Source organism: Thermobia domestica, chromosome 8 (assembly GCF_964235325.1).
Source record: "Thermobia domestica chromosome 8, izTheDome1.hap1.1, whole genome shotgun sequence".
Lineage (NCBI taxonomy): Eukaryota > Metazoa > Arthropoda > Insecta > Zygentoma > Lepismatidae > Thermobia > Thermobia domestica.
Genome location: NC_137461.1, coordinates 142,864,134 through 142,878,525, shown reverse-complemented (window position 1 = coordinate 142,878,525; position 14,392 = coordinate 142,864,134). Strand labels below are relative to the sequence as shown.

The 14,392-nt window shown below is 38.1% G+C and overlaps 1 protein-coding gene across 1 annotated transcript in view; it reads right to left on the bottom strand.

The window, feature by feature from the left end:
• Window positions 1-14,392, bottom strand: part of LOC145693258 (coiled-coil domain-containing protein 43) — a 56,762-nt gene that overhangs the window by 17,855 nt on the left and 24,515 nt on the right. Inside the window, exon 3 of the mRNA XM_081769093.1 lies at window positions 13,087-13,253. Within this exon, the coding sequence (XP_081625219.1) occupies window positions 13,087-13,253 (167 nt within the window). The remainder of the gene's footprint in view (window positions 1-13,086; window positions 13,254-14,392) is intronic.

The window sequence follows — 14,392 nt, the reverse complement described above, 5'->3', positions numbered from 1 at the left end:
GAGGCAATTATTGAAATCAGAAGTATCTTTGATATCTATTTACGTATAAATGGGTCAGAGTCAAAGTGGACTCAAATAATTCGTGTCTTGATTCACTTTTCTTACTGATATGCAAATGAAGTCGTCGTATTCTTTAACCTGCACTAATAAACGTCGTAGTGAACTAACTTGTACTAAATTAGTTCTTCTGTACTCTGCAATATTTTGAAATTGTCCACATGTAATTCTGTATAATGGTTTCACTTGTGCAACTGTTTATTTTGTTGTCCTGAAATGACTCGACAATTATATTAACAAGTATGTAAAGATCAGTACAACGTATTTTTATCAGGAGTCCTTCGTGAGTGAGTCGGCAGACGTTAGACGATAAACACTGGTTCTTTTATAAATTAATTCGAGCCATTAAATTAAATTATGCACACTTCGTTCCTATTTGATTCCATTTATTTATTTTATATTTCTGTATATATGGTTGTCCCTGACGAAGCTACGTTTGCTATAATTCTATTTATTTATATTATATATTGTTATCTGGTTGTCCTGCCAACCACGTATTGACAATCTCATTATTTTTTTTGACATCTGAATATCTTTATATATATTGACAATCATATTATTTATAACTCACTTCTTCAAAATAACCTGGTTTAGTACATATATAAAATACTTATTGCCCAAAAATATAAGAATATACAACGTACCGTTGTAGACGTATCGCATTTGTGGCCAATTAGTCCCGGTTTCGAGTTCAAATGAAACACAATTTCTCTCGGATGTAAGCCGAGAAGCGGTTTGGATTCCACTTTAAGTTTATGTGACCCCTTCCAACATAATCCGGTTGTTGCATAATAACACCAATGCGGAACAAACTTATTTCTGTCCATATGTGATATAAATACATAGAGCAAATTACTTAAACAAAAAGAAAAAAAAAACTTTTTTTTATTGTTTTCAATAAAAAACATGGTTTTTGCCAACCCTGCAAACAAAAGAGCTGGAGAAAGAAGGTGATGAGAACGTAAAGAGAATGCCAAGGGCTTTTATGGTCTGTATAGAAGAGGTAGAAATAGGGTAACACTACAAGTAAGAAGGTACTGATTTGTTTTCTTGATTTACAAAGGCGCTAACTGTTCCGATATTGAGATCGACACGGTATATGAGTATGCTGTTTACGTTTCATGTGACCTGTTACCGCTTGTCGTCCCATGTTACTAAACGAAAAAATAAATAAATAAAAAAATAAATAATAAAGTCTCCGAAAAAAAAAAAGTTGCAGCGAGCAGAAAATATATCACCTCATACTTTCCGAATCTATGATAAAGAATTATCTAATAGGAACGATTCAACGCGGTTTGGAATACTTTGAACTGACATCTATTCATATATGCATAGAAACAATAGACACAACGAACACTACAACACCTCTTCAATTTCGATCCTGCCTCTGGAACTCGATAAACCCATAGATGTTCATTTTACTTCGACCTCACTCACCCTCGCCCTCGCAGTAGCAGTTGGCCCTCGCCCTCGCGCGCCCTCACCCTCGCTGTCGAAACTTGTTCTCGCCCTCGCGCACCCTCACCCTCGCCGTCGAAGCTTGTCCTCGCCCTCGCGCACCCTCGCCCTCGCGGCCAAAACTTGTCCTCGCCCTCGCGCACCCTCACTCTCGCCATCGAAGCTTGTCCTCGCCCTCGCTCACCCTCGCCCTCGCGGCCAAAACTTGTCCTCGCCCTCGCGCACCCTCACCCTCGCCATCGAAGCTTGTCCTCGCCCTCGCGCACCCTCACCCTCGAAATCGAAGCTTCTCCTCGCACTCGCACACCCTCACCCTTTTCGTCGAAGCTTTTCCTCGCCCTCGCGCACCCTCACCCTCGCCATCGAAGCTTGTCCTCGCCCTCGCGATAGGAGTTGTCCATTATCCTCGCTCGCCCTCGCCTTCGTGCTCAAAACTTTTCCTCGCCCTCGCGCACCCTCTGGGCCTCCTTCGTGAGGATCAGAGCATCAATTATTCAACCTATTTGTTGAATTATTTCCTTATCGTCAGTGGCGGATCCAGGGGGGGCGATCGGAGCGATTGCTCCCCCCCCCCCGAAGAGGAAACTTCTTTATTTTATATATACAAAAAAAAAAAAAAAAAAAAAAAAAAACGCATCCCAGAGTTTGGAGCTCTTAAAAGTAGCTCTAAGTAGCAGTATTACAACCCACTACCCCCACCAGAAGTCCGTCCTTCATCCGCCCTTGCTTAACATACATCCTAAAGAAAGGAAACTAAACATATCATCGTATAACTTACTGTGGAACACCTAAAATGGAACAACTGTTACAATGGAGATCTCGGTCGATAATGACGTTTACATCATTTATCAACAGTATCCAATGCCTTTACTTTAAAATGTTCCTTGAACTACGATGCAAGCATAAGTATTCAGCCACACAAGGGCGGCTCTCATGAGGGTGAGAGTGAAATCAAGGTTTGATGAGTGGCGGTAGAGTGACTGCCGCGGACTATCTGTCAGAATTTGACAGTCAACACGTTGGCCATCCCTGATGTATGTAGCGTAACTGAGGAATTTGAACAAATTCAAAGGGAGAGATCTAAAGAGCTTAATTTTGAAACTCCGTCAGCAAACAAATAAAATACTTCAGAACACTATTGTTGAATTATCACTCGGAAATATATACCCACTCTAACCTATAACATGAATGACTTCATTGATTTGAATGTGAATCTAAGTTAATTGGTATTTTAAAATATAAACTGAAATGTGTCAATGTGCTTGTAAGGTTAATTTCGATGCTCAAATATTGTTAATATTCACCACTAATAGAGATACATTTGTCCTACCTTAACAATGTTAAAATTTTGAATTTTTTTCAATAATTGCCATAAATATGAAACTTTGTCTTAAGAAACTACCCTAGGGGCCAATTTGTGCACTTTATCACTTTGGTCTTGGTTCATTTTTGGCAGCTATCATTGTTGAAAAGTTTATTTTCAGTAATTCCCACAATTATGAAATGATATCTTTCAAACGTTGTCTCAAGGATTCCTTACACTACAAATACGTAAAGGTAAATGAAAAATGAAATCTTTAGTTTAAGATCCCACAATTATGCAAGCTAAATGCTAAAGAAGACAGAAGTGAATGATGAAAGAAATAGTTGAATGAGAATGTGGTAGGAAACTGGAGAATCCCCAGAAAACCCACGAACACGATGTCCTCCACCACGAACTTACTTGGACGGGAATCGAACATGCGACCCTTCGAACAAAGGTAATTTCTCTATCGCTGAGCCACCGTTCCTCCCTAAATGGCACACTCAGAGCTTAGCGCCTCCAGGGGCCTTGGAAAGATTATCGAGCCTAAAATGATTTAGCACTGATTTTATAAATCCACCAATTCAACAATTAATAATGTCGTGCAAACTTTAATACGTGCAAACTGTAAGATTGTAGTAATGAAAGAAAAGATGAAATTTTTAGTTTAGCGCCCCAGAGTTATGTAACTGCTAAAGGAGATGGATGTAATTGCAAGTGAATGATGATGAAAGAAATGGTGGAACGGGAAAGTAAGATAACAAACCTTTATTTTCTTTAGCACAAATAATTAAATGTGTAGATTAATTGATTTCCAGAAATTTTATTATAATTAGCAATTAAAAACTGAAAGGGCGATCACAAACTTTTCTTGCCCAGGACCTCGCAACAATTTGTTACACGCTGCCATACATCATTAAAACAGGAGTAGAGTGACTGAATTATTTTGCTCTGTGGTTGAAAAGTAATAATGCAAAACAGACAATTATTGACTTGAAGAGATAGGATAGTTTAAAAATTCTGACTGGGGAATAAAATCTTCATTTTTGCGTCCTACGATTATCGTAGTCTTGTAGTTAACCTGGAACGAAAGAGATTCAGCCCACTGAAGATTCTTTGCGAATATCATTTCAATGTGAATTTCGAACAAAGATCTAAGCTTACCTTCATGCTTACGTTATGTCAAACAACTAACATATAAGGTGGAAATTATTCAACTTTTTTCATAAGATGTAATCCAGCTGACTAATTAACATTTTATAAGCTTTATATGTTATATGTTGATTGATTAAATGTTGCACCTGATAATATGTAGTCGTTACTGCTTGTTACATAGTATTAGCGTGTGTAATGGTTGTATGGGGGAGAGGAGTATTTAAACGCTAATATTCTAAAGTGAAATATTTACATAAAAATTAGGATAATTAAACATTTTCAATAACTCCCTCTTAGACTTCGACTCTGGTTATAGGTCGATTACCGGTGATTACTGAAAGTTAATGATATTGAAATATACAAAGGAAGTTAGTATAGTGTCTAGCAAGCATGTCTGCTTTGCAGCAAGTCTCAGGTTCGATTCCCTTGAGTGAAGTTTGAACGGATTATGGTGGTTCGGATCCTACCATAAACTATAGATTCACGTGCCATTTAGCATCGGCATCGGTGATGAATTATAAAGGGACATTAACTCTAATACGTCAGAATACAGACAGATCGACTGATTCCCAGATATTCATAAGTAAAACTTATATTTTCCAAAACAGCAAATTACGTTAGTAGAGTGCTATTTTTTTCTAAATATAGATCATGAACGGCTTGAAATTATGTTTATTCTGTTGTGTGAGAACGTTTCTCTATAGTTAAAATTGAGATGATCTTCGAAAGTTCCCCTTCGGGAGGATGAACACTACGAATCATGAAATTATAGGTGTAAACCTGAATGCAGTTTTACCCACTTATCTCAATAGTAATCTATGTAAATGTAAGGTCACTTGACAGGTCCAAATGTAAGGTCACTTGACCAAAGGCTTAGATAATGTCCTCACAACCTCCACGATGCGGGGCCACCAACTCCAGGGATGTAAAACATATAGAAAATGTTTAGAAAGTAGAGGCGAATAACTAGGGGCTGCAGCGGGCAGGGGCTGTGTTGCAATAATAGACTATCAAAAACTTCCTGCTCAAGTCCTAAAATTTCACACGGCGTACACCATAGTCTTAAAATTTTCACAGAGTATACGCTAGTTTTAAAAATTTCACAGGTTATATATGCTAGTTTTGAATATAGTACTACACGCCTTGAAGCAGAAAGTATGCGCAAATGACTAAGATTGAGCAATACACCTTTGTATACTCTCGACTACACCCCTGAATATATGCTTTTATTTTCTTAGTTTGCTTACATACGTGTGACGAAAATCTGGGAGGAACGCGACCACCCAAGCCCCTCGTTACGACGCCCATGGTTAGATGAACCATAGCCGAATACTTCAGGTAGTTTTGCTTCTTTATTTCTAAGTTTTCCTATGCTTTGCTGACTAAATATCAGTTGTCAGGAAGCTTTAAAACTTGCGATATAGAACCAAATCATTCTATTTTAATATCCTATTTTTTAGCGAAAAAAAATAATAAAAACGTCGATAATGAAGGGTAACAGATCACAGAAAGAAGCCTACTGGACGCCCAAAATAGTCTCCCTTTTCAAGACTGTGCGCTGCATATTCTTACACTATATTAAAAACGCTTTCAAAGATACCAATCTTAAAAAATAAATAAATAAATAAATAAATAAAATAAAATAAAATAAAATAAATCTTTAGTTTAACATCCAACGGTTATGCCATCGATGGCTAAAGGAGACTGATGGAATTGCAAGTGAATGATGATGAAAGAATAGGTGGAATTAAAAAACGGGAGGAAACGGGAAAATCCCGAGTCCCTCGCTCCCGCAGTAACACTTGGCCCTCACCCTTGTTTACCCTCGCCCTCTTCGTCGAAGCTTTTCCTCGCCCTCGCCCACCCTCACCCTCGCTGCCGAAAATTGTCCTCGCCCTCGCGCATCCTCACCCTCGCTGCCGAAACTTGTCCTCGCCCTCGCGCACCCTCGCCCTCTTCGTCGCAGCTTTTCCTCGCCCTCGCGCAAACTCACCCTCGCCATCGAAGCTTTTCCTCGCCCTCGCGCACCCTCGCCCTCGCTGCCGAAACTTGTCCTCGCCCTCGCGCACCCTCGCCCTCTTCGTCGAAGCTTTTCCTCGCCCTCGCGCAAACTCACCCTCGCCATCGAAGCTTGTCCTCGCCCTCGCTGCCGAAACTTGTCCTCGCCCTCGCGCACTGTCACCCTCTTCGTCGAAGCTTTTCCTCGCCCACGCGCACCCTCACCCTCGCAATCGAAGCTTGTCCTCGCCCTCGCGGCCAAAACTTGTCCTTGCCCTCGCGCTCCCTCGCCCTCGCGTCACTGTGGGCGAGGGAACTTGAGGGTGAGGATGCCCTCGAGAGGGCCACCCTCGCGAGGTTGAACATCTCTGGATAAACCACGCTAAATCAGTAGTGATGTTCTGAAAATGCTCAATAAGTTTATCAGAAAGCTGTTACTATGCACTCCTATCCCTTTCCTTCGCTTTTCGATTGCCTTTCTATAAAATACTATGCCACTGTAAATAAAAGCCTACTATTGACGATTGTATAAAATATTTTCCTTTTACCGCGTAAGCCGCTTTGATTCATCGAAATCAAATGAACTTGCATTTGCTACTTCTTTATCGTTTTGGTTGTGTATAGTCTAGGCCTTTAAGCACTGTTAAATTTCGAAGATAAGAAATCAAAATGCTGAATTAAAACAACGAAACAATGAAGCATAATTGCGCGGGCTGCTATTTATTAATTTGGAATTTCTCGTAAGAGCATCATCACCTCGTGTTAACTATTAGGTACGGGCATTTGCGTGATTACAGAACTTTTTATTTTCCAGCAACGAATACTATCGTGAAAGTAAACTACATTTCCACGCCAGCAAGCAAGCAAACAACAGTTTATGCCACAGGAAGAATAAAGTTGTGTCCCAGAACATTAACGGTTGTAAGAAGTAAACCACTGTAAATGCATAGTTTCATTGTTCCAGAAGGTGCCTTACGCTTATTGGCTGAAGAAAGTCCGTTGCTTCACATCAATACTTCACATTAAATCATTTCTTTAACGTTAGTTAATGATGTATGAACGAAAGAAAGGTGAATACGAAAGGAAACCGGAAAACTCCGGGAAAACCCTCCTACTTGGTATTTCTGAATCCAAGAAGACGGTCAGTACAAAGACGTCAACATTAAAGCAGGAACTGCATATCATTAAACTTCGTCACTTCTACAGCGTACTGGAAACAAATGAATATTATTTGACGATAATTTGAATAGTAAATTCTAATAGTTGTTTTTCTTTCTTTCATTTCAGATTTATGTGCGAATTGCTAAATAAAAAATCCTGTTCTTGTTATTTTTTATTTAAATAAAAAGTCCTGTTGTTATTTTTGGAGAGAGGTGGTAGAATGGGTATTCCAATGGGTAGTACGCTCTCCAATCCCCAGATAGTTTTTGTACTCCACCCTCAAAAATAGTATTCCGGTTACAAAATATTTTTTATAAGTCTTGTCTGAAAAAACACTGTTTTTCGAACATTTTGTATTGGCAATGAAAAAGCATACAAAATTTTAGCTTAAAGAATAATCAAAAAGAACGAAAAAAAGAGAGAGAGAGAGAATGGGACAATGGCACTCATGTACCACAAACGCTTAATAATTAACATATTTGGTCTAGGAATTAATTCGTGCGGGTGGACAAGAGATGGCGCAACGAACGGAGCGTCCCACAGTTCCGTGTATCCACACATGTGTTGCAAACCCCTGTCATCGCGTATCGTTCGTAGTATAGGGCAGTGGATTAAAGCGTCAACAACACCAGTTTGTAGTTAAGTGAACATGGCGCAATTTGTGCCTGATAAAGTGTTTTTGCGGGGTGTCCTGCTGCATTACTTTAACATGCAGAAAAGTGCGACTGAAAGTCATCGTATTTTGGTGGAAGTGTATGGTGACCACGCTCTAGCTGAGCGAACGTGTCAGAAGTGGTTTGCACGGTTTAGAAGTGGTGATTTCGGCTTGGCAGACCAAGAGCGAGCTGGACAGCCAAAAAAATTTCAAGACGAAGAATTGACAGCATTGCTCGAGCAGGATTCGTGTCAAACGCAGGAACAACTTGCAGCAGCATTAGGCGTTGATCAAACAACAGTCTCCAAACGCTTGAAAGCCATGGGAATGATTCAAAAGATGTCACATTGGGTTCCACATGAATTGAAAGACAGAGACGTTGAAAGACGAAAAACCATTTGCGAATTGCTGCTTCAACGACAGAGCAGAAAGGGGTTTCTGCATCGAATTATTACGGGTGATGAGAAGTGGATCCATTACGAGAACCCTAAACGAAAAAAGGCCTGGGTGAAACCAGGTGAACCAGGTCCATCACAACCAAAACGAGATATTCACTGTGCAAAGGTTATGCTGTGCATATGGTGGGATATGAAAGGTGTGGTGTACTATGAGCTGCTGCAACCGGGTGAAACTATGAATGGAGAACGTTATCGACGACAATTAATGCGTTTGAAGCAAGCTCTGGCCAGAACACGACCAGAATGGGAGAACAGACATGATAAACTTATTGTTCAACATGATAACGCTCGCCCACATGTCGCAAAACCGGTCAAAACCTATTTAGAAAATGTCGGATGGGAAGTTTTACCCCACCCGCCGTATTCACCAGACGTTGCTCCTTCGGACTACTATTTGTTCGATTGCATGAACAACGATTTGATTGGACAGCAGTTTACTTCTTCAGAAGATATCGAAACATGGGTCTCTGACTGGATCGCTTCCAAGGATGAGGACTTCTTTCGCCACGGAATCCGTACATTGCCTGACAGATGGGCGAAAGTGGTGGCTAGCGATGGACAATATTTTTCTTAAGGTATTTATGTATTTTGAGTTTGTACTACAGCTTCAATGTGTGCGTACCAACCGCACGAATTAATTCCTAGACCAAATAGTTTGGAATATAAGCATAAAGTTGAAAGTACATTTTGTTATCTGTAGACATATCCCAGATTTAGGGATCAAGAGCCCGATAAAATCGGTCCGGCTATTCACTCCGTATTGACTCAATGCACACGTTGATGAACAACTTCATCAACAATTTTGTAAACTCATAAGCACTTCTGAACCTAAACCTCATTACGAACTAAAATATATTTCAATGACAGCACTGAAGCTCAAATACAAGTAACGGTGTCCAAAATCCTTTCATTTGCGTGATTAGTTATCTTAACTTAAAGCAAGACAGGAAACTCCGATAAAATAAAAAATAATCAGAACGAAAAAAAAAAAAAAAAAAAAAAGGAATTATGCGTGCACCGAAAATAAATTTACCATTGCATCGTTGATCCAAATGCATTTTGCAGGTAACTCACCAATATGATATTCCACTGCACAAGTGAAACGCAGAAGATATTGCGCACAACTGTAATTTTTAATATTTATTATTATTATTATTTTATTTATTTTTTACACATAATCGTTAGTGGAAAATGCAAGTTGCTAATTTTGAAGTAGCTAAATAAAAAACAAGCACTCAATCCCACTTGAAACAGTCTTAGTATTTTCAAACTTACTAAATATCTTTAAAATCTCATTTTTAGCGAATCGAAATTCCCTGACTTTCAGCACAATTACCTGATTTCTCAAGTTCCCTAATATTTCACAGTTTCCCAGTTTTGTCGTCACCCTCGTCTACAGACGTTTACTTATAGGCCAGTAACCTAGATGCGCAGCTCATGAAGCTCATGACGTCGGGAACTCAAATTTCTAGACTAGATATAAGGTTTTGACTAGTGCTGTTAAAATTATTCGAATATTTTTTCTTGTTATTCGAATATTCGTTTTTAATATTCGAACGTCATACGAATTTTAGCTGGACAACAATTATTAGTTCTTTCAAACTGAAGGATCGAGGGCGGGGGGCGGGTAAGCATTGTGAAGACCTTTAAGTGTCGAGCGAAATGCTAGTCATGTTTAATGAAAATCAGAAATTTTTACTAAAGCTAACATGCAACATTTTCCTAATTAGAAATAAATTCGTCTTTTTATACTAGACTATTTTCAACCTCAAGTAATAAGCCTCAAAGAAAGAACATTCCATGCTTAATGAATATTAGTTTTATTTTTTAAAGTTATCTTTAATTCTTTTAAAGGATGGAAGTGTATTCACCTTCTTACTTCTCATTAATTTTTAACTCTAAGCTGTTGGCATCACTTTTAAGTCTCGAACGAAATACACGTCATGTTTCATGAAAACTGGAGAATTTTTACCGAAATTATCGACCCTATTTTAAGAGGACATAATAATGAAAAAAATTCTTACATTATTCTTGGTCGATTTTAACACTAAACGAGGATTACTGAGAAGACTCATAGAAAATATATCCCATATTGCGTCAAAATTGAATATTTTGTTTTCACCAAAGCCACTGTGGAAATTACTGCATTAATCATAATAGGAACACAACGCACACTTCTAAGTAAAAATTGACTTTACATTCCATTTACTCCCCCTCCCTATCAATTCCTTTCAACGAATCTCGACTGCAAGCAATATGCATATCTGATTCAAGCAATTTATATTCTCTGGCATTCAATACACATCGTGATCTACTAAGAGGCCTGTGAGCCCTCAGAAGTGTGTATATCAGTGACAGCTGTCAAAATGAACCGACGAGTGACAACGCGAGCTGAATGAGACAGAATGGGGCATAATTATCGATGTGTAACAATCACTTGTGAGAAAAATATTCATCAATGAAGTCGTAGTCTGGTAAATGTGCGAGATGGCTCTATAATTCATCCGCAGTATGACTTAAAGGCGTTAGAAATTGTCTCATTAAAATAAGGCCGTATAGTTTTCGTATTTTAGTAAAACAAATTATTTTCTATTCAACTCTGTTAACAGAAGTGTTCTTGATACCATGTTCACTAGCTCAATTTTGCGATTACAGGATGACAGTTCATACTAGTTCACATGGCACCATTCAGTTCAAAATCACGAAATTATTGCAAGTGAAAGAAAGTAAAGATTATCTGGGGGATGAGGTGTGGCATTTATGATACAGAATGTTCATTATGTCCTCCTCCTGTTGTAGTACCAAGTCTCAGACGAAAAACGGAAAAATCTTTTGAGTTTTACGTCCCACGGTTATGCCGGTTAGGCTAAAGGAGACGGTGATGAGTAATGAATGGAATGGTGGAATGAAGAAAGTGGGAGGAAACGGGAGAACCCCGAGAAAACCCACGCACACGGTGTTTGTCCACCACAAAGTTCACTTGGCGGGGGTTGGGATCGAACCCGGGACCCCAAGCACAAGAGGTGAACGCTCTACCACTGAGCCACCGCGGCCCCTGACGGAAAACGGAATTGCGAAGAACATCGTGTAGCTTATCATCTGAAATGAAAAAAGACTTCTATCTTGATGGTTCGTATAAGATGATCAAGTATACAGGAGTTGTTTGTAACATTTACATTTTATAGCATGTACAAATCAATTTATAATATCAAGCGCTTCCCCAAGCTTTTCAAATAGTCATGAACAAATAGATGTTTTAACGTAATTTTCTCAAAAACAGAATTAGTTTTTAATTTCTAATACGATTTACCTTACTTTTTAGTACAATTTATTTTTATTTTATTTTTTTACTTGTTTTACCTTTTTATGGGTTGTTTTATTTGTAAAGAAACAATGTTTCTATTTTATTATTTTAGTTTATTTTTTACTTTTTGTTATAAGACGTTCTTACTTTCAACTAATTCTTGAAATCTATCGTACTTTCATAATCTGAAAAATAATTTAATAACATCATCTGCATGTTATACAATACATGCCAACTCCAGAGCATTTTGTTTGCGTAACACAAAAAAATATATAGAGAAAAATATTAATAGCTTAATACAAAATATACAAATAACAACGAAGTATTGTATTATCATCCGACTTATGTCGCTGTACAAAATTTCTTCATTCAATGACGTCGGGAAATGAGTTAAATTAAGGGTGCAGGATTTGGTGAAAGACAACGTTAACCAGAACTCGTATTGTGAGCTAAAGAAAAACATGTAATAATAATAATTAATGCTCCTTTGAAAGATGAAAGTGAAATATTATTGATAGCAGGGGTTGATCGTGGCTACAAGTACAGCAATGCATTCTCAGCGACTGCGAACGCAAGCAAATTGGGACGGAAAATTAAATTTTAAACGATACTGTATCTTAAAATCAGCTTTCCCCTTATTGCGATGTTAAAGAGGAAGAGAGTAGATACGCTTATTCTGATTACCTATCAGCTTAGGTGAAATTAATTGTAAGATTAACACTGGAGATAAATTAACTGGCCCCGCGTGGCGTAGTTGCTAACGCTCTCGCCTTTGGTGCCAGGTTCGATTCACGGTGGAGATTCAGTTGAAAAAAGTGTAACAGCTTTTTCAGGCCAAGCTATCTTGAGTGGAGTTTTCCTGGGTTTTCCTCATTCACACTAGGCAAATGCCGGGATAGTATGGTCCCAGACCACTTCCTTCCTTTCCCCATTCTTTCTTCCTTCCCCTTCATCGGATAGTGTGCTCGCCGAGGGACGTCATCCTTCATGTACGTGACGGGCTAAATGGCTTTAGATGTCGACACCCTAGAAACCTAATCCTAAAGGAAGGTATTGTACGGTTAGAGGCAAAAAGTGCTAATAACTAGGCACATGCATTGCGAGAACTGGAAAAGAAAAGGGAACCGAATTTTTCTGCTCTTTGCTTTCTTGATGTTTAGTGTTGGTGGTATAGTACCTATAGAAATGAAGTACAGAAATTAATTAATGAGTTTCTGTAATAGTTTATCTAGGTAAAATTTACTGGCTGTGGGATAGGATGACGTACGTTATTTATAATCTTGTAGATACGGTGCTATTAATATGGATTCTTGGTTGTGTTACAATAATGGTATGGAACATATCAATGACAATGTCTAAGCCTATGCCGAGTCGTTACAGAGGAGGGCCTGAGATAGACTAAGAAAACAATTACAATTATTTACGCTAGTTAGAGATCGCAGTGCACAGAAATTTGTTAATATGCGAAAAGTGATCAGCCAATGGCTTGATTATGTTAATGATACAATAAATACTAATACTTGTTTGCATTTCTCACCTGTCCTCTCTATCTTTCTCCTTTTTTCTCTGACTATCTTGTTTGGCCTTCTCTCGCTTCTCCTTCTCCGCTTTTACGACGTCATCGAAATTTGTGTTCTTCACTAACCCATTCTCTTTGGCCTCCTGTCTTACTTCACCTTCATCATCCTCCTCGTGGTCAGACATCTGCCAAGTAAACAAGGGTAAGGATATAAAGACAAAGAGCATTCACGTGACATCTAACCTGGAAAATAATGAATTACGTAAATAGCAAATGTACAAATATATAATACAAGGAAAAACATCTGATAGTTCTAATAATATATCTAGTTGCTCGTTAAAGTATTATTATTATTATCATTATCATTTAGAAGTGTCTAGGCTACCAGTACTTTAATCGCCAAAAGTATACGAATTTTTTTTTCAAACACTATTCAATGTATCTACTGTATTTCCAGATTTTTTTTCATTCTTTTTACATTCTTGCTTACATTGTTTTTTCATGTAACAAGAGCGCCTTACCAGTGTAAACCGCAAACAGTTGGTACGATTGGAAAAATTTCTCAATTTTAGATTAAAAACCACCTATTTTCAACAATTTTCCCTTCTGTCTATATCTTCGTATCTTTACTTAGAACGGAGTTGGCCTATGATCCCGAACTTTTGATACACCCTGTATGTACTTTTATTTCAAAAGGCAACCACATGCAAAATTATGTTGAAAAATAAACAGATCTTACCCTCGAAAGTGGTTTGTACCTTACTATCTAAATTCTACCCCACATTATCTAAATTTTTCCATCACTTGCCAATAACTGACTCAGTAGACAACGGTTCGCAGTACACAACCAAAAATCCAGTAGTAAAATTCTTTTATAGGAGCTTATTTCATATTATCGTTCTTATATGGTTTGTTTCAAAACGACACTACTCTGATTATGTTGTATAAATTATATTCACAATCGAATCCATTGATTTTATCATAAACTCTTACACAACAAATATATTACGTGTTTCTTCTTGAAATTTTAAGAACATTAGCACTTTCTTCTTGAATTGAACGAAATCAATTTTTTGGCCTACTTCGTACGTAAAACGCAATTTTACGTTTCTTGTTTTTCATCTCAAAGAAGGCGGACAATAAATTCAAGTGTATGAAGAAAGAATTAAGTAAATAAAAAGTGGGAAAAAAACGGAGTACCTAGAAGAAAACTACCAGACTCGACAACAACATTGATAACTTTCTAAATCACCCACTCTACAATCCACGAAGGGACACAGGACAGCCAAATGGCACACGTTCTAATCAGTTAATTTAAGAAGAG